The sequence below is a fragment of the Furipterus horrens genome, unplaced genomic scaffold, assembly GCF_987537825.1.
Source record: "Furipterus horrens unplaced genomic scaffold, mFurHor1.1.pri manual_scaffold_10, whole genome shotgun sequence".
NCBI lineage: Eukaryota > Metazoa > Chordata > Mammalia > Chiroptera > Furipteridae > Furipterus > Furipterus horrens.
In genome coordinates, this window is record NW_028327180.1 from 78,547,868 (window position 1) to 78,568,011 (window position 20,144).

General features: G+C 39.6%; 1 protein-coding gene across 2 annotated transcripts in view; it reads right to left on the reverse strand.

The window, feature by feature from the left end:
* SEC24A (SEC24 homolog A, COPII component) overlaps positions 1 to 20,144 on the reverse strand; it is a 77,541-nt gene that overhangs the window by 56,420 nt on the left and 977 nt on the right. For both annotated transcript variants that reach the window (XM_090288307.1, XM_090288306.1), the window contains exon 2: positions 3,065 to 3,544. In XM_090288307.1, the coding sequence (XP_090144433.1) occupies positions 3,065 to 3,544 (480 nt within the window). The remainder of the gene's footprint in view (positions 1 to 3,064; positions 3,545 to 20,144) is intronic.

Below are 20,144 nucleotides of genomic sequence, written 5' to 3' on the forward strand. Positions count from 1 at the left end.
AAAAATAAAGAGAGAATCTTAAAAGCAGCAAGAGAAAAGAAGAGAATTACATACAAAGGGGTCCCAATAAGACTATCAGCTGATTTCTCAAAAGAAACTCTGCAGGCAAGAGGGACTGGCAAGAAATATTCAAGGTAATGAAAATCAAAAACCTACAGCCACAAATATTCTATCCAGTGAAGCTGTCATTCAGAACAGAAGGGCAGAGAAAGTGCTTCCAGGACAAAGTAAAACTGAAGGAGTTCATTAGATCTAAACCACTGTTATATGAGATGTTAAAGGGACTTGTCTAGAAGAAGGAGGATCAAAACTATAAACATTAAAATGAAAACTGTATCACAACAACCAACAACAGAAGCTAGGGAATCAAAATAAAGGCAAACTTAAGTAGGCAACAAGAGTGGAAAAAGAATTATAGGCATGGGGAACATATGGGGGGAGGTCAGCGGGGAGGGGGAAGGGGGGAAAGGGAGAGAGATGATGCAGGAATTAAGAAGCATAGTAGGAAGGAGTGGAATAGACAGGAAGATGTTGAGAACTATATGCATAACAAATGGGCATGGACTGGGGGGGGGGGACAACTGGAGGGGGGGATCACTGGGTCGAGGGGACCAGAGGGAGAAGAAATTGGGACAACAGTAACAGCATAATCAATAAAACATATTTAAAAAAAAAAAAAAAAAAAGAATGGAAAGGCAGATAAAGTGCTTCCCAGACAAGGCAAAGCTGAAGGAGTTCATCAATGATGATCACCAACCCCTTATTATATAAAATGTTAGAGGGACACATTTAAGAAAAAGAAGATCAAAACTATGAGCGGTAAAATGACAATAAACTCATAACTACCAACAAATGAATCTTAAAAAAAATTAAAAAAGCTAAGCAAACAACTAGAATAGGAACAGAACCATAGATATGGAAATTATATGGAGGGTTGTCAGTGGGGAGAGGAAAAGTGGAGAATGGGGGAAACATTGCGGGGATCAGGAAGCATAACTGGTAGGTACAAAATAAACAGAGGATGTTAAGAACAGTATAGGAAATGGAGAAGTCGAAGAACTTATATGCATGACCCATGGACATGAACTAAGGGAGGGGGGGACTACTGGAGGGAAGGGAGGTACCAGGCAGAGGGGGGCAAAGGGGAAAAATTGCAACAACTGTAGTAGCATAATCAATAAAATATACTTTAAGAAAATGAAAAGATCAAAGTCAGTCCAAGAATACACAGATTTCTTCTCAAACTGATATACAGATATACAGATCAAAATCCCAGTTATCTTTTTTACAAAAATGGACAAGCTGATTCTAAAGTTTTTATGGAAAAGTGAAGAACCCAAAACAGCTGAATAAATCTTAAAAAAGAAAAACAAAGCTGGCAGAGTCACACTTCCCAAATTCAAAGCTCACTACAAAGCTTCAATAATCAAGATGTTTAGTACTGGTATAAAGATAGACATAAAGATCAATACTGTACAATAGAATTCAGAGTCCAGAAATAAACCCTTGCATTTATGATCAACTGATTTTCAACAAGGGTGCCAAGATAATTTAATGGGAGAAAGAACTGTCTATCAAATAGTCCTGGAACAACTGTATATCCACATGCACAAAATAAACCCCTACCTAACACCATACACAAAAATTAACTCAAAATTGATCAAAGAGCCCTGACTGGCATGTCTCAATTGGTGGAGCAATGTCCCGGAAAGCACACAGTTCCTGGTTTGATTTCAGGTCAGGGCACAGGGTTGCAGACCTCTCCCAGTTGTTGCGAGTAGGGGAGGCAACCGATCAATGTTTCTCACCCTCTCTTTCTTCCTCCCTTCCCCTCTCTCTAAAAATAAATAAATAAAACCTCTTAAAAAATTGATAAAAGACCTAAATGTAGGAGTTAAAACTACTGGGTTAACCCAAAATTCGTTTAGTTTTTTTCTGTACAATGTTTCTAGTAGCACTTAGTTGTCTTTAACTTCATTTGAAATTATTTTGTTAGATTGTATTGACAGTTGTCATATCAGCATGCATTTAAAAAAAAACTAATCAAAACTGATGCATTTTTGTGCGGCCATTTTAATATCAAAGATGGAAGAAGATACACAATATTTTCAGCATATTATGCTTTATTATTTGAATAAAGGTAAAAATGCAACAGAAACACAAAAAAAGATTTGTGCAGTGTATGGAAAACATGTCAAAAGTGGTTTGCAAAGTTTCATGGTACTATTGACATTTTGGCCAAGTTCTTTGCTGGGGGGCTCTCTCATGCATTGGAAGATATTTAGCAGCACCCCTGGCCTCTACCCACTAGAAACCAATAGAGGGAGATAGCTGACATATTCAAAATATCCAAATCAATAAAGTTACTGATGAAAATGAAAAATGTGTCTCTTATTTTACGGAAAAAAAACTAACTGAGCTTTTTGGCCAACTCAACATAAAACTCTTAGAAGAAAATATAGATATAAATTTCTGTCCACTGCTTTCTGACTGCAGTTGTGCTCAGTAACACTCTTCACTCTGAAAGTATTGTCTGTTTTGACATCCAGGATCCTACAGTCTCTGAGGCCAAAATCTGTCTATGCCATAACAAAAAGAGAACCCAAGCCTCAGATCAAGACCAAAAAGAGTGGGAGCGGGGCAGGGTGGAGGGTGCAGTGGAGAGCAACAGGAGAAAAATTTGGACAACTGTAATAGAACAATTAAAAAAAAAATTAAAAACAAACAAACAAAAGACCAAAGAGAGACCACAGGGATGAGCTTCCCTAGAATATAAAATAGAACCCAGGTATTAAAAGTAATGACTCGCCCTTAAGGAAGCAGTTCTGCATGCATACCTGAATCCCTGAAATATCATGGGTGACTCAAAGAAGCAGATAATAAGAAGCAAAACAGGAACAACTCATAATTTTAAGTTAACTTAAAGGTCAGAAAAGTAATTTATTTAAACGTTAACAAAGGTTTAAAAAATCAACAGTCTTCCATATGGTTTTAAGGCTTGAAATAGTAATTCAAACATCTAAATAAGAAAGTTTCCTATCTCTGTATTTTAGAAAACTCTTACCTGATTTTATGAAATTGTTTTGAAGTGAAGGATCTCCAGAAGAAACATATTGATGGCTTGTTGTCAAATTTGAATTCCCAGACATAGCTGGTTCGGATGATACAAGAGGACAATGGTTTGTCTGTGATCCTGTGGATGGATAGTTATATTGCCAATTTGAAGGTGGTGGTACACTGGCTCCAGGATTAAAGCTACCAGAAGGCATTGGTGTAGCAGCTGGATTCTGAGATGCATGTTGTGGCATTCGGGGACCAGCACCACTATGGAGTGAAGGTGTAACTGGATTAGAAGCCACAGGTGGTCTATGAAGAGTCTGCCCAGGTCCCTGATAATTACTTAATGGAGAAACAGTCTGAGAACCACCATATTTAGACTGTACAGAGACCGGATTCAAAGTCTTTGCTGGTATTGGATGAGAGTAGGATCCCGGAAGCTGAGAATTATATCCTTGTGAAGACCTCAGTTCATTTTGGATAGGACCTTCCAATGAGAAGAGAAAAAAACTCATTCTTGCAAACAAATAAATACTATAAAAATACAATAAAACATATGGTATTCTTACAACTTCACAATAAAAAGACAAATAACTCAATTTAAAAATGAGCAAAGGATTTAACTGGATATTCAAATACATTTCCAAAGAGATATACAATCATAGGGCCAGTAAACACATGCAAAAAACCCTCGACAATTAGTCATTAGAGAAATGCAAATCAAAACCAAAATGAAAGCCCTGGCCTGGTAGGTCAGTGGGTTAGACCATTATCCTAATATGACGAGGTTGAGGGTTTGATCTTGGATCAGGGCACATACAAGAATCAACCAATGAATTAATAAGTAAGTGGAACAACAAATCGATGTGTCTTGGTCCATGCAACCAATGTACAAATGTCATCAAACTAATCAATATTCTTTCCTAGTCATACGATGCTTATACAAACATACCTAAGGCTATGTTTACGTAGAGCGGTAACTTGGGAGGCCCATAAAAGCATATGTAGATATATAGTGTAAGCTAGAGGGAGGGAGTTAAGTCTATATACATGGCTCTCAAAAAACAAGACAAAACAAACAAACAAAAAAATAGGTATCCTTCCAAGAAAAGAAAGAAATCTAGGTATGTTAGCAGCATTGTTTATAATAATGAAAAGTTGGAAATAAATGAAATATCCATCAACAGGAGATAAAATAAATTGTAGATTAGTTATACAAAATAAACTATCTGTCAATAAAATGAATAAAGAAGTACATCTACCAACAGAGATAAATTACAAAAAGAATATTAAGAGAAAAAAGAAAATTACAGAGATGATTATATCTTTCCTATAAACCTTTTTATTATGAAAAATTTCAGACATACACAAAAGTATAAAACCACTTTATGCAATCTCCCAGAAAAATTGAAATGTTGAACAAAATTGCATTTGATTTATATGTTAATTTTGGATTGTTGACATTTTTATGATAGAATATATTTCCCATTTAGAAACATGGTGTATCTCTCCATTTATTAAAAACTTATTTTGTGCTGGCTGGTGTGGCTCAGTGGATTGAGTACTGGCCTGAGAACCAAAAGGTTGCCATTGGATTCTCAGTCAGGGCACATGCCTGGGTTGCAGGCCAGGTCCCCAGTCGCCAGATCTATGTATCTCTCACACATCGATGTTTCTCTCCCTCTTATTCTCCCTCCCTTACCCTCTCTCTAAAAATAAATAAATCTTTTAAAAAAACACCAAACTTATTTTACATTATCTTATTTCATGCTTTTTTTCATAAAGATGTCTTATACCTTATTTAAATGAAATTTTGTTAATTTCTTGCTTGTTATTTTGTAGTTTATGAACAGTACGAATAGAACATTTAATTTCATTTCTAGTTAAAAGAAAAAGCTATTGATTATTCAAAGTACCATAAATGTCCAATTATAAGGTGAGATTTTCCTCAAAAATTATTTCTCAGAAATGAAGTCATCATACATATAAGTCTCTACAAAGATTCTCATTGTACAAGAATGTTTTGTCATGGGGGATTAACACTATTTTTTACACAGCAGGTAGCAATCCATTTCGTCGTCGTCGGCAGCCGTCCGTCTCGAGAGACGATGGCGTAGCTTCCTGAGAGTCTATCTGCACCGCCGAGAATGGCTGTGCAGTCCGACTCGGGAGTGACAATCCCTGCCACACTTGTTACAGGTGAAGGCAGATGGCTGTTGTTGCTGCTGTTGATGCTGCTTCCGCCTCAATCTTTTCTGGACCGCCTCCTTGTTGCGCGCAGCCTCTGCACGTGACGTACCTTGCCTGACCGCGAGCCTCCAGGCTAGGCGGTCGTCTGCTTGAACTTCCCATGTGTTGAGATTGATGGAGCATTGTGTCATGTCCTTTTTGCAGATGTCTTTGAACCGCAGTTTTGGGCGCCCTGTCATCCTCTTGCCTTCTGCTAGCTCGCCGTAGAGGAGGTCTTTGGGAATACGGCCTGCACCCATTCTTTTGACATGGCCGAGCCACCTGAGGCGTCTCTCGCTAAGAACTGCATGCAAACTGCTCATATTGGCTCGCTTCAGCACCTCGGTGTTGGGGACCTTATCCTGCCAGGCGACATGCAGGACGCGTCGCAGGCACCTCATGTGGAAGCTGTTGAGTTTCCTTTCGTGCCTTGCATAGGTGGTCCACGTCTCGCTGCCATAGAGGAGAGTGCTGAGTACGCAGGCTTGGTAGATGCGCAGTCTGGTTTTCTCAGTGAGGCTGGAATTGTTCCACGCTCGCCGGTTCAGTCTGGCCATAACTGTGGCTGCCCTGGCGATTCTCCGGTTGACCTCCAAGTCGACTGACAGAGAGCTCGAGATGGTGGACCCGAGGTAAGTGAAGTCGTTGACAACCTCCAGGGTGTATCCGTCGATGGTGATGCATGGGGGAGTCCCCGTGCCTTGAGCCATAACATTCGTCTTCGTCAGGCTGATGGCTAGTCCGAACTCCTTGCATGCGTGGGAAAGGCAAGTGACTAGCTGCTGAAGTCCCTCTTCAGAGTGTGATGTCAAAGCTGCGTCGTCGGTGAAGAGCATCTCACGGATGAGCACCTCTTTGACTTTGGTCTTGGCTCGTAGACGGGCCAGGTTGTAGAGCTTGCCATCGGATCTGGTGTGAATGAAGACACCCTCGCTGCAGTCCTTAAAGGCGTATTGGAGGAGCATGGAGAAGAAGATTCCGAACAGCGTAGGCGCGAGGACGCAGCCCTGCTTTACTCCGCTGCTGACTGGGAAGGCCTCAGAGGTTGCGCCGTTGTAGGACACCGTGCTGTGCATGTTGTCGTGAAAGGACATGACCACAGCAAGCAGATGTGGTGGACAGCCAATCTTCCGTAGCAAGCTGAAGAGTCCGCTTCGACTGACCAGATCAAACGCCTTCGTGAGGTCGATAAAGGCGAGGTAGAGTGGTTTATGCTGCTCGTGACACTTCTCCTGCAGTTGGCGTAGGGAGAAGATCATGTCCACTGTTGATCGGCCAGCTCTGAAGCCACACTGGGACTCTGGGTAGACGCGGGAAGCAAGGGACTGCAGGCGGGCAAGAGCGACCCGGGTGAATACTTTGCCGACGACGCTGAGGAGAGAGATGCCCCGGTAGTTGTTGCAGTCGCTGCGGTCTCCTTTGTTCTTGTACATGGTGATAATGTTGGCGTCTCTCATATCCTGGGGGATGTAACCCTCCTTCCAGCAGAGACAGAGTAGATGGTGGAGCGGCTGTAGCAGGACTGGTTTCCCGCTCTTTAGGATTTCTGGAGGGATTCCGTCGCTTCCTGGTGCTTTCCCGCAAGCGAGGCGGTCGATGGCTTTGCCGAGCTCTGCCGCAGTAGGTGGGGTGTCTAGCTCCTCCATGACTGGTAGGTCTGGGATGGCGTTAAGAGCAGTGTCTGTTACGGTGTTCTTCGTTGCGTACAGCTCGAGGTAGTGCTCGGTCCACCGCCGCATTTGCTGTTCCTGGTCAGTGATGACCTCACCTGTCTTGGACTTAAGGGGGGCGATCTTGGAGGGGATTGGGCCTGTTGCCTTCTTGATACCCTCATACATTCCTCATTGAGGGACTCTGTGGTTTAAAACGTTGGCCACTTTCTTGTCTGAGTTGACATACTCTATGCTAAACCCAACCTTACAGTCTGTTAGCGTGCAAACCCGCTGTCTTCTCAGATTGCCGACCATCTGAATAAAGCGCCCATAAAGATGCAATCCCTATCTCTGCTTATTGGGTCTGGCAGGTGACAGGCAGCACAAACACCGGCTTTTCCGGTTTTAATTTTATTATTAGTTAGTATTTCTTCATCTGTACATATCATGGAGTCTTTTCACAATTATCTAGAGTTCTGGAGAGATGGGTGGGCATGCTGTACTGAAAGGATAAAGCTGGCGCCATTTGCTATTGTGACACCACTTGCCGAGCAGGCCTATGACCTTGTTAAACAGGACTGCCATTTTACTCTTCTGAGCTTATGTCCCCAGGACTGTAAATAACTGGGAAGGAAGAACAGAACATGACTAACCGCCCCCTCCCCCTACAGCCCCGGGCAGAAGATAACATTATAACATTGAAGCAAACTATGGCTTATGCAAAACCAACCAAAACTCCCTGTATTACAATGCCCCTAACAGCCCAGGGGCCACACAACAGCAACCTCCCTACCCTTTTATAGTCCAACTCTAATCCAATAAAAGCTCAAAGCCCCCACCCATCCATGCCCCTTTCCACTCTTGGAAAGTGAATAAAAAACTTTGCTCTCTGCATTTTCTTCTCTTTGTGAATTCTTTCACAGCTACGTCATCAACCACCCTAACACTTAAACCAACTTGGAGCAGATTTGCGGTTCTAAACAAACGTACGCCTTTACAATTCTACCTTTTAAGTTTGCTACACAATATAAAATGGCTTAGTAAATAATTTCCACAAAAGACTGAAAGTCCCTTTTAGCTATGTATGTATGATGGACCTCTTCTTTTGAGTTTAGTAAATGTGTATGGTAAGGTCACTGTGTCAGCTGACATCAATAACTCCATTTAATGACCAAAAGCAAGCTATTCAAAGAATTTTCTAGTCCCCTTTCTCACTACTCAGCTCCAGCCATACTCACCTTTTTAAAGTTTCTTCAACAAGCTTAAATATGCTCCCACCTTAGGATTCTTTTATTCTGCAAAGAACACTCTTCCCCTGGATAACAACACTTTATCTCTTCATTCAGGCCCCTCTCAGGTATAATCTCCTCAAAGAGCGTTGCCTTAAACTATCTAAAATAGCACCTTTCATTCTCTTCCCCTCTGATCCTGCCCTATTTTTCTTTCTAGTGTTTATCTGACTACATTATTTATTTATAGTCTGTCTACCCTACTATAACTCCATGATGGCAAGGACTTTTTTTGCTCATTACTCTGTTCTCAGTACCTAAAATGTGCCTAGCACATAGTTGGTATTCAATAAATGTTGGCTGAATGAGTTAAAGAATAAATATTGTAGCACAGTCTCTCATTTTGAACAATAGAGTACTACCTGGGGAAAAGTGAGAATCAACTTCAATAAAGGCTAGTTTCAAATGCTATAGTGATCACCTGATGGGATCATTTAAAATTATTTCACAATATGGAACCATAATGTTGGATATTTCTGTAAGCAAGACTAAAATAAACTAAAAGAGCAAAATAGTCTCTTTCCTGAAAAATTCGGTCCTAAAGACATTAGACTTGAGATCAGCATCTTTCAATAAACTGGGGGAACTTGGAGAAGGATGAAGGGGGCAGCACCAGCAATGGGAAAATGGTTACACACAGGGGAATTGACCAAACAAATATATGTAAGATCATGGAAACAAGGTTTCTCACTCTCAGAGAAGAGTTACAAATATGGAAAGAAGAAAAACTAGAATGTACCCAGTGGTGGTGGGCCTGCATTGGGGGTTACAATCAAAACTCATGGATTTCGGCTTCCAGCCACAATGGAGGCCTAGGCAGACAGCCTTCACCTCCTTGCACAACCAGAAGAAGGATTACAACTAACCTCAAAACAAAACCAAAAATACAGCACTGCCAGAAAATCAAACTGTATTGCTGTATGGAAGTCCAACCAAGGATTTAAAGAAAAAATATTCATCCAGATAGGCAGAAGGGGCAGAGAGGATGCAATGTGGCAGCCGCGAGGTGGCGGTGGTGGCAAGGCAGCAGCAGCAACTGGCAGAACGGGTGGTCCCACATTCCTGTGTGGTGGATAAAAGCCAGGGGGAACACCTGGGGAGCAATCCGGCCCCAGGCCAGACCACACAACCCAGGGTTCCAGCGCTGGGAAAATGAAGCCTCATAACTTCTGGATATGAAAACCAGTGGGGGTTGGGGAGGCACAAGAAACTGCCCATCCCTCAAGAGAGTGCATTTAGAGGGCCCCATGGTCCTAGAGTATACTCAAACTCACCCACTCTGGAACCACCACCAGGGCAACAGCTAGAGGGGTGCCAGTCGCATACAGAAAGTGGGAGAAGTGATTAGAAAAGGGGAGAGTGCCGAACCAGGGGCATTGTTCCCTCTCTGACCCTTCTCCATGTACAACACCAAAGTGGTGAAATAGGTTGCCCGCACTGAGGAATATCTAAGATTCCACCCCTTACAATGTCAACAGGTGCAGCAGCTCTACCTGATACACAGAAACAAACACAAGGAGGCTGCCAAGTTGAGGAAAGAAAGAAATATGGCCCAAATGAAAGAAAAGATCATAATTCTAGAAAAATAACTAAGTAAAACAGGGATACCCAACCTATCAGATGTAGAGTTCAAAACACTGGTGAGAAAAATGCTCAGAGAACTCACTGAGAACAGCAAACGCATAAGGGAAAAATGAAGGTTACACTAAATAAAAAAAAGAAAAATCCACAGGGAACCAATAGTGAAGGGAAGGAAGCCGGAATTCAAATCAACAATTTGGAACATAAGGAAGAAATAAACAGTCAACCAGTACAGAATGAAGAAACAAGAATTTTAAAAAATGAAGAGAGAATGAGACAACTCTGAGACATCTCCAGAAGTGCCAATATCCCAACCATAGGGATGGCAGAAGGAGAAGAGGAAGAGCAAAAAATTGAAAACTTATCTGAAAAAAATAATGAAGGAAAACTTCCCTAATTTGGTGAAGGAAATAGACATACAAGTACATGAAGCACAGAGAGTCCCAAACAAGTTGAACCACACTAAAACATCATAATTAAAATGCCAAAGGTTCAAGATAAAGGATCTTAAAAGCAGCAAGAGAAAAGCAGAGAGCTATCCACAAAGGAGTTCCCATATGACTATCAGCTGATTTCTCAAAAGAAACTTTGCAGGCAAGAAGGGGTTGGCAAGAAGTATTCAAAGTGTTGAAAAGCAAAGACCTACAACCAAGATTACTCGATCCAGCAAAACTATCATTTAGAATGAAAGGGCAGATAAAGTGCTTCCCAGACAAGGTAAAGCTAAAGGAGTTCATCATCACCAAGCCCTTATTATATGAAATGTTAAAGGAACTTACTTAAGAAAAAGATCAAAACTATGAACAGTAAAATGACAACAAACTCACAACTATTGACAACTGAATCTAAACAACAAAGAAAACTACTAGAACAGGAACAGAATCATAGATATGGAGATCATTTGGAGGATTATAAATGGGGAAAGGTAAAGGGGAGATAGGGGGGAAAGATACAGGGATTAAGAAGTATAATTGGTAGGTACAAAATAGACACGGAGATGTTAAGAATAGTAGAAGGAAATGGAGAAGCCAAAGAAGTTATATTCACAGCCCATGGACATGAACTAAGGGGGGCAGGACTGATGGAGGGAAGAGGGGTACTGGGCGGAGGGGAGCAAAGGGGGAAAAAATTTGGGACAACTGTAACAGCATAATCAATAAAATATACTTAAAAAGAAAAAAGAGGCCGTGGCTGGTGTGGCTGAGTGGATTGATTGCCGGCCAGAGAACCAAAGGATCACCAGTTCTATTCCCAGTAAGGGCACATTCCCTGGTTGCAGGCCAGGTCCCCAGTTGGGGGCTCATGAATGGCAACCACACATTGATGTTTCTCTCCCTTTCTTTTCCCCCCTCCCTTCTCCTCTCTCTAAAAATAAATAAATAAATAATCTTAAGAAAAATAAAAGAAACTCATGGATTTCAATATAAATAGGTAGAATCCTGAACTGTCTGCTAGACTGTGAGCAGAGACATTCTGATAGCATTTATCATGTCTAGTACAGAAATCTTGGTTTCTAAATACTATTCTCCATTAAAAGGAACCATGGCAGAGTCCTGAGCTCAGAAACTACAATATGAGCCGGCAACACCTTATTGTGCCAGAAAGCAAGAAAATACCCCAAAACGATGAGACATGACAAGAAGACACAGAAAACAGCTAGAAGAGGCATCCACAGGTCAAATCTGAGATATAAGAAACAAGATACACAATGAGTTATAACACACTCTACAGGGAGTCTAAACCAATATAAGTACGTGAATAAGTCTAACAAGAAATAAGCTATTTACATGGTTTCAGGGTACATCCCCACAAAATACTCATTATTTACAAAGGGAAAAAATTTTTACTGTGCAAAAGCTTGGCAGATATCACCTTAATCAAGTGATTAAAATGAACATCATTAATAATGGAAAAAACCGAAATCGCGCACCACCTTATAGGATGCAATGTGAGAGGCAACCAATCAATGTATCTCTCACACATCAATGTTTCCCTCTCTTTCTCCCTCCCTTCCCCTTTCTCTGAAGATAAATTTTTTAAAAAGTTTTAAAGATGCATGTAATATAAAACATCAAATACTACAAGAAGTCATATAATTAACATCACCTATATCCCTAAAATTTCTTATTTTCAAGTGAGTTGAAAAAATTGCCCTCTCTTTCTTTCTCCCTCCTTTCCCCTCTCTCTAAAAATGAATAAATAAAATCTTAAAAAAAAAAAAAAAAAGCCCTGGCTGGTGTGGCTTAGTTGATTGAGTGCTGGTCTGTGGACCAAAGGTAACCAGTTCAATTCTCAGTCAGGGCACATGCTTGAATTGCAGGCCAGGTCCCCAGATTGATGTTTCTCTAACTCTCATTCTCCTTCCTTTCCCCTCTCTCTAAAAATAAATAAATAAATAAAATCTTTTTTTTTTTAATGGGGGTGTAGTCTTATCATTAGGAAAATGGAGGATTGCCTTTTTTGTTTTTCTTTAAGGGTCACCTTATTATTTCATCCCAAAGAATGCCAAACAGACTAAACTTTACTGTCAAGATATCATCTTAGGCCCTAGCTCAATAGCTCAGTTGGTTAAAGCATCATCCAGATACACCAAGGTCGCGGGTTCGGTCTCTAAAAGTGATCAACAAAACTCACTCTCCCCCTCCCTTCTTCTCTCTAAAAAAATCAATAAATAAAAAGAATATATTATCTTAAGTTCTTTGGGCCCAAAATACGATGTCTCTCCCACAGGGCCTTGCACCATTCTGATTCAAATATTTGATTTGGTTCCCTCTCTTACTTAATTGTTAATATTTAGGAAATTATAGGAGATCAGAAAATCAAAGACTGGCAGAATCACAGTCATCTTTCCAAATAAGGGGGGGAAACACCCCACTGAGACCAAAAAAAGCAGTAAAATAGTAATTTAGCTCTGGCTCATGGCAAATGCATTGTCTCCACTGAGGACATTTCAGGTTAATTTCTTAACCTTTCTATTTTAAGTAGGTTTTTAAAATTTATTTATTTTATTCCTCACCTGAGGAAATGTTTTTATTGCTTTTAGAGAGAGGAAAGGGGAGAGAGAGGAAAGGAGAGAGAGAGAGATGTGAGAGAGAAACATCGATAGGTTGCCTCCCTCATGTGTCCGTTGCCTCCTGCATGTGCCCATTGCCTCCTGCATGTGCCCGGACAGGAGACCCGAAACCAAAACCCAAAACCCAAAACCCAGTTATGTACCCTAACTGGAATAGAACCTAGTTGTTGGGGACCCCCGACCTGCAGAGATCCCTGGTACTGTGGATGAAATGAAGACTTCCCAGGCAGCCTGTGCTAGGGGAGAGAAGGCTGGCAAAAGTCTGAGAGACTAATGCCTTGATTATCTTCCTCCAAGGTCTTTTACTGAGTGCAGTAAGCTTAAGGACATATAGCATGCACATAAAGCTCATCAGTCAGTGTTAAACAGAGCTGATTACAGAAAACAGATATTGTTCAGAGATAACAACTGAACAAACCTTGAGATCTCCCTCAGGTCAGGGTGTATTGGATACAAAGACTTCAGATGGCCATAAAATAGGGAGGGTAAATTCATTTTGAGTTAAAGTTAAAACCTTTGCTGCTGGTACAATAAAGCAATCAAGCGAGGTAAAGGAACAGAGTAAGCTTCAAAGGACATAAAGCATTTTCTCATGGCCCGATTGCCACCAAGGCCCACTGACTATAGCATCGAGGCATGTATGCACCCAATTTTCCCCGTTTTCCGGTCAGGTCTTACAGGCTTCGTTTCCTTTGCCTGGCCTGTGCGGGGCTCCAAGTCTCAATACTTTCCCAGGGGAACCCCGACACCTGCCACCTTTTGGTGTGTGATCCCTGTCTAAAGACTGAAGAAAGCAACATATTTATAAAATGTGAAATGTGACATAGTAATCCAATGGAGAAAAGTGTTTAAAGTATTTAAATAGTGACCCTAGACCTGGAGTTATTTTAAGATAAGAAGACCAAAAGATTGGCCAGGGAGAGAAGGCTACTATTCAATGACACCACCAATGAGGATACTAACTCTGTACTTTTTTTTTTAATAACTTTTTTCAAAAATCCTCACCTAAGGATATATTTATTGATTTTTAGAGAGAGAGGAAAGGGGAGAGAGAAACATCAATGGGAGAGGGAACCATCAATCAGTTGTCTCCCAGACGTGCCCCGACCAGGGATCAAACCTGCAACCTAGGTATGTGCCCACACTGGGAATTGAACTTGTAACCTTGTTGTACGATAATGCTCCAACCAACTGAGCCACCTGAACAGGGCCTAAATGAGTACTTTAGAAACAAGGGTACATTCTGGGTACCATTAGACTGACCCTACTCTTCAATATCAGAAAGCAGCTAAACAATGTGACTATCTTACCATATACACAGGTTTAAAAAGTTTTCACTTTCCCTAAATTGAACCCCCTCAATGTTTATGTAACCCATTTATATAGTCATCTTGAATCCTTGGAACACACAAAGTAGGGAAGGACAGAGAAACCATAAATAAATTATCTCTCGGACTGATCTGCAGAACATCAAATCAGAGGGGTATGTTCTGGGAAATTACTTACGTTTTCCAACAATACTTTGCTTATCTATGTATGCTTTATTAAACAATAATAAATGAAATACAGCATTTAACAATTCTGTACCCTGAGAACCCAGGCTTAGAGCAGCTAAGCAACTTATCCCAAATCACACAAGTCAACATAGTTCACTGAACTCAGTCATTTTCTACATATTCAAATGTCATAATGTGGGTGCATATTGATTTCTGGGAGTTACTATAGAAAATTATCTTTAAAAATGCCATAAATCATTCCTGGCTGGTGTGGCTCAGTGGATTGAGCACCAGCCTGTGAACCAAAGGGTCACTGGTTCAATTCCCAGTCAGGGCACATGTCTGGGTGGCAGGCCAGGTCCCCAGTCAGAAGTGCGCAAAAGGCAACCACACATTGATATTTCTCTCCGTTTCTCCCTCCCTTCCCCTTTCTCTAAAAAGAAACAAAATATTTTTTTTTAAAGTGTCATAAATCTTGTACAATAAACTTCCTGATAGTATAAGGTCATTCTCTATCACAGATTTTCAGCCAGTGTGCTACAATAATTTTTAAAACATGCAATCTCTGGCTACTCAGGGGCACTGACGTCTTTTCCCTTAGACTGTCAAATAAAAAAATAACAGCCAATACAACAATAGTTGTAAGGTGGGAATGAATCAAAATAATTCCCATTCTTTTGTAAGATTGGAAAAAATTTATTTTTTGGTGTGCTGCAAATTTTAGTAATTCATTTATGTGTACCATGAGATGAAAAAGATTGAAAAACCTATGAAATGTATACAGAAAGAGGCATTATAAAGTAGTGATTAAGATCAGACTAGAACAACTGAGATCAAATTCTGGCCTTGACATTTAGTAATTGTTTGTCCTTGAGCAAGATATTTAACCTTTATAGTCCTCAGCTTCATCTATAGAATGGGAATAGTAATAGTACATAAACTACAGTGTTGATATTTATGGTAAGCAGAAAAATGACCCCCAAAATATGTCCATTTCCTAATCCCTGGAACCTGTGATCTGTTAGTTTACATGGCAGAAAAAGGAATTACAGTTGCAAATGGAATTAAAGTTGCTAATCAAATTACCTTGAGTGGGGAAGACAGGGTGAGCCCAATGTAATCACAGAGGTACAAGAGGAAGGAAGGAGAGTCAGGGTCAGAGTGATGTGAAGGTGAGAAAAACTTCACAGGGCATTGCTGGCTTTGAAGAGGGTAGGGGGCCATGAGCCAAGGAACAAATATAGTCTCCAGAAGGCAGAAAAGGCAAAAACCATATTTTCTGCTAGAGCCTGCAATAGGGAATGCAGCCCTGACGACCCATGTCAGACTTCTGACCTCTGTAACTATAGGATGATAAATGTGTTGCTTTAAGACACTAAGTTTGTGATAATTTGTCATAGCAGCAAAAGGAAACTAATACAATGTGACAGTGAGATTAAGATGAAATGGTTACAATGGTGTTACTCCTATAGTTAGTACTAAGTGTTTGCTATGTCATCACCTAAGAAACATGTATTTGTGTTCTTAACCAGTTACAGCACTCACCAATTTTTCCATTACCAGTAAACCAAATAATTTTATCTGAACTAACCTTTTTATTCTTAGTCTTTCATGTAATTAAAGACTGATTCTATATTTAAGCTAACTGTTCATTTTATTCCAAATGGTTAAGAACATTCTATTATTCCCTGACTGAAAAGACACGTTTTACTAAGTATCTCTTGAGAACACGAAGGTGAGATAAATCCACTCTATCCCTGCTCACAGTCCAGATAGGAAGACAAAATTTCAATTTAGCACCTCACCTCACACATCAAAATACACTCTGATCTCTTAAAGAGTTGACCAACTGAAACTATATGTACAACAAATGAATGCTGCTGCATGAGTACAATTTGTGAGTCAGTACCTAAAAATAAGGGCTTTAAGAAAGCAATGGCCCTGGCCGGGACCGCTCAGCTGGTTGCAGCGTCAACTCATAACCAAAGGTTGTGGGTTCAGTTCCCAGTCAAGGCACATACATACTTAAGTTGCGGTTCAATGCCCAGTCCAGGCGTGTTTTGATCCCTGGTCTGGGTGCATATGGGAAGAAACTAATCAATGCTCCTCTCTTGCATTGATGTTTCTCTTTCTCCCTTCCTCTCTCTCTAAAAGCAATTTTTAAAAAAGTCCTCGGGTGAGGATTAAATAAAAAAAAAAAAAAAAAAGCAACAAAAGGAATTAAAGTAGAGGTAAGGGGCTATTTCAGGATGTGCGAGACACTGATGAAATGTAATGTTGAAACAGCAAAGAAATAGAATAAATACTAAGAAAAAGTAGAGCCAGGTCATGTATTAATTATAATCCAAATAAACTAGGTGGCAGTTTCAAAAAATATCAACTAATATTTTCTGTAATTATATGTATCCACATAAAGAAACCAAAGAGATCCTTGATTTAGACACTAATTCAAGGTCCTAGGTCCTGGGATTGAAAGATAACAACCAGATATATTGAATAACAGTGGTTAAGTAAGGCTACATAGGTTTAAATCTAGGTTCCACAAATCTAGGTTATTAGCTGTGTGACCTTGAGCTACTTGCTTGACCATGCATCTCAGTATTGTTGTCAGTACACATAACAGTTCTTTTTTAAAAGATTTATTTATTTTTAGAGAGAGAAGGAAGGGAGAGAAACATCAATCGGTTGTCTCTCCCATGCCCCCAACTGGGTACATATCCCACAACCCAGGCACGTGCCCTGACCAGGAATAGAACTGGCGACCGTTCAGGTCACAGGCCGGCACTCAATCCATTGAAACACACCAGCCAGGGCCATAACAGATCCAGGCTCAGAGGGCTGTTGTGAGGGTTAAATGAAATGATGCATGTAATGCAGCCTAGAACAGTGACAGGGCATAGAGTAAGTAAACAATAAATGTTAGTTCTTACTGCTACCATTTCTCTTTCAGGAGCTCCCACTGTACCAGCAGAGACAAAGAAGCAGCTCAGTGCCATGGGTGCTAATGTTACAGGTGGAATAAGGTTGGGAGTCCAAAGTTACTTGACCCTCTGAAAGCATTCAAGGGAACTCAGCCACAACAATCAGTGTTATGGACCACATGCCAATTTTATTCACAGCATGCTTTGATTTTGACTAAAGACTTCCTGTATTAAATATACAATCATAAACATGGTTTACATCATAGCGAAACTAAAAGAGATCTACATTTCATTCGTGCCTAAAATAGATATGAGTACAAGTCTAGCATTTAAACCAAAGACTAAACCCCCTCACAGACATATTCTGTTGAGTTTTTGCTGATGCTATTATTCAAAATACACAGAAAAATTCACCAGAAAAAAAAGTTGGAAGTAAGCTCTTATCTTATAATGGATAAATCAATACCTGTTCAGTGACCTAAATTACAAAATACCCAAATCTAAAACTTTCATTCAATAAAACTGGTAACTCCTAAAATGTGCTGGACACCATGTGGGGAGCTAGAGAGAGGGTGATGCGCAAACACAGATATTCTTGCCCTCATAGGTTTTACAGTCTAGAGGTAAATCAGGTATTATTTTATAAAATTCCAATATATTGAGAATCTAGGAAGGACAAAGGGTTGAGAATATTCTTCTCACCCTTAATCTACGTGGGAAAGAGTATTACATAAATATTATCAAAATAAATTTAATAAAACTGCAGTTTCTAACTGCCCTGGAAAATGGATTGAAATAGTCAAAATGAAGCAGCTAATTAACAGCAGGGATCATGATTTGCCTTTAGCTGTATTACATGGTAATCAGATGAAGATCTGCCAGTTTAATTAGTCTTGCAGTTTCATTATCAATTTCTGCAAAGGAAATATGTATACACAAATCTACACAGAGACTTAGAAAAGCCTGCCCAGACAATTTTAAATTATAACGCACTGTAACAATCTATCACAGAAAGAAATGTCTCTGTATGCGAGGAACTTTGTAATATAAAGACACCATACAATTCAATATGAAAGCAAGTTATATAAAAGTGAAAAAGATGACTGCAGCAGTCCCCCTTATTCAGTTTTGCTTTATGCAGTTTCAGGTACCTTTGGTCCAAAAATATTAAATAGAAAACACCAGAAATAAACAAATTCTTAAGTTTCAAATTCGGTGCTGTTCAGAGTACCTCACTTCATCTTATGTAAGCACAGTATCATTTCTCATCCTCACAGAAAGAAGGGTGAGTACACTACAAAGTATTTTGAGAGACCATATTCATATTCACTTATTACAGTATATTGTTTAATCGTTCTACTTTATTACTATATTGTTAATCTCTTACTGTGCCTAATTTATATATTAAACTTTATCATACGTACATATGTATAGGAAAAACATGGCATACATAGGGTTCAGTACTATGCTCAGTTCCAGGTGTCCACTGGAAGGAATCCCCCAAAGATAAAGGGGATTACTATATTTGGTCATTTGATTATAATCTAAAAATACCTGAAGATCCAGCTGAACTATAATATGTAATTTAAGCAAGCTACATTAAATCTAAAGCTTAATAGTATTCAATAGAATATTTAAGCAGCAATAACTGCCCTGAAAAAGTTAACAAAAAAAGAACCCCTACATTCCAGCCTTGAACTTTTTTTTCACCTTCTAGAAAAATGCCTTCCATTCCAATACTCCACCACATCAGTACTCTCGTGATTATTTCTGGGATGTACAAAAAAAGGAATCCATTCAAGGACGTTAACCATTTTACTGAGACTGACTCTACAAAAAAACTTTAGAAATTGGGCTTATAAAAAGACTGTCAATTATATCTTTTAAAATGTATTATTTATGCAGTTCTATGACTTCCTTCCCTATATGAATTCCCATTTGTCTCTCAACAACTTGTGTACATGGAGGGGACTGTACTTTGGGCTTTATTTTCTCAAGGACAGAACTTAGAAGGTATGCAACAAATGTCTGTCGGATTGCAGCCAATCATCATAGTGGCATCTCCAATACCGCAGATCACAGTGGCTCAATTCCTGCGACATTTCAAAATTAACACATCTATACTTTCATATAAGCTTACAAGCATATTTGTGGTATTCACCATTTAAAGCCCATGTAAAACTGTAATTTACAGATAAGAATAAGGCATAGCCCTATGACATCTTGCTTACATTTTTTTACCTTAAAGTGAATTTCTTAAAATGATTTCACTGTCTGTATAAATGTTAGTAAATAGTCTAAAATACATGTAGTTTTGCACAATGTTACCATAAGTTTGAGAGCGAACAACTGATTCAATTTAATGCCATTTCAATCTTACCCCCACTTAGTCTTCCTTCTGCCCACTCACATTTTTTAAAGTCTTTTAGAGCCTTCTTTGTCAAAAAGACAGCAGCCTTCTCTAAAAATAATGTAAATTGGCTATTTTAGTCATTGGTTTTTATCTCGAACTTCACAGCAATTTTAGGTTCCAATGGGCAATTTAAGTATTTTAGTATTATTCTAGTTTTGTTTCCATGAACAAAAAAGTTATAGGCAAATTAGTAACTTTGCAACTGTTGGCAGACAGTCAGTCTTTATTATAACAATTATCATAAAATCGCAATGCGGGACCATTTTTTAAACCACAGAAGAGGTTAAAAAATTGTAAGACTCTCTCACACCAATAACAAATTATAGTGCCACATGCACACTTCGTCAGCGGTTCAGAAACTTGTGTCCAGCCATGCTCCAAGTGATGTAAAGACCTCTGGAAATCAAACAGGAGCTCCTTCCCCTCTATTAGG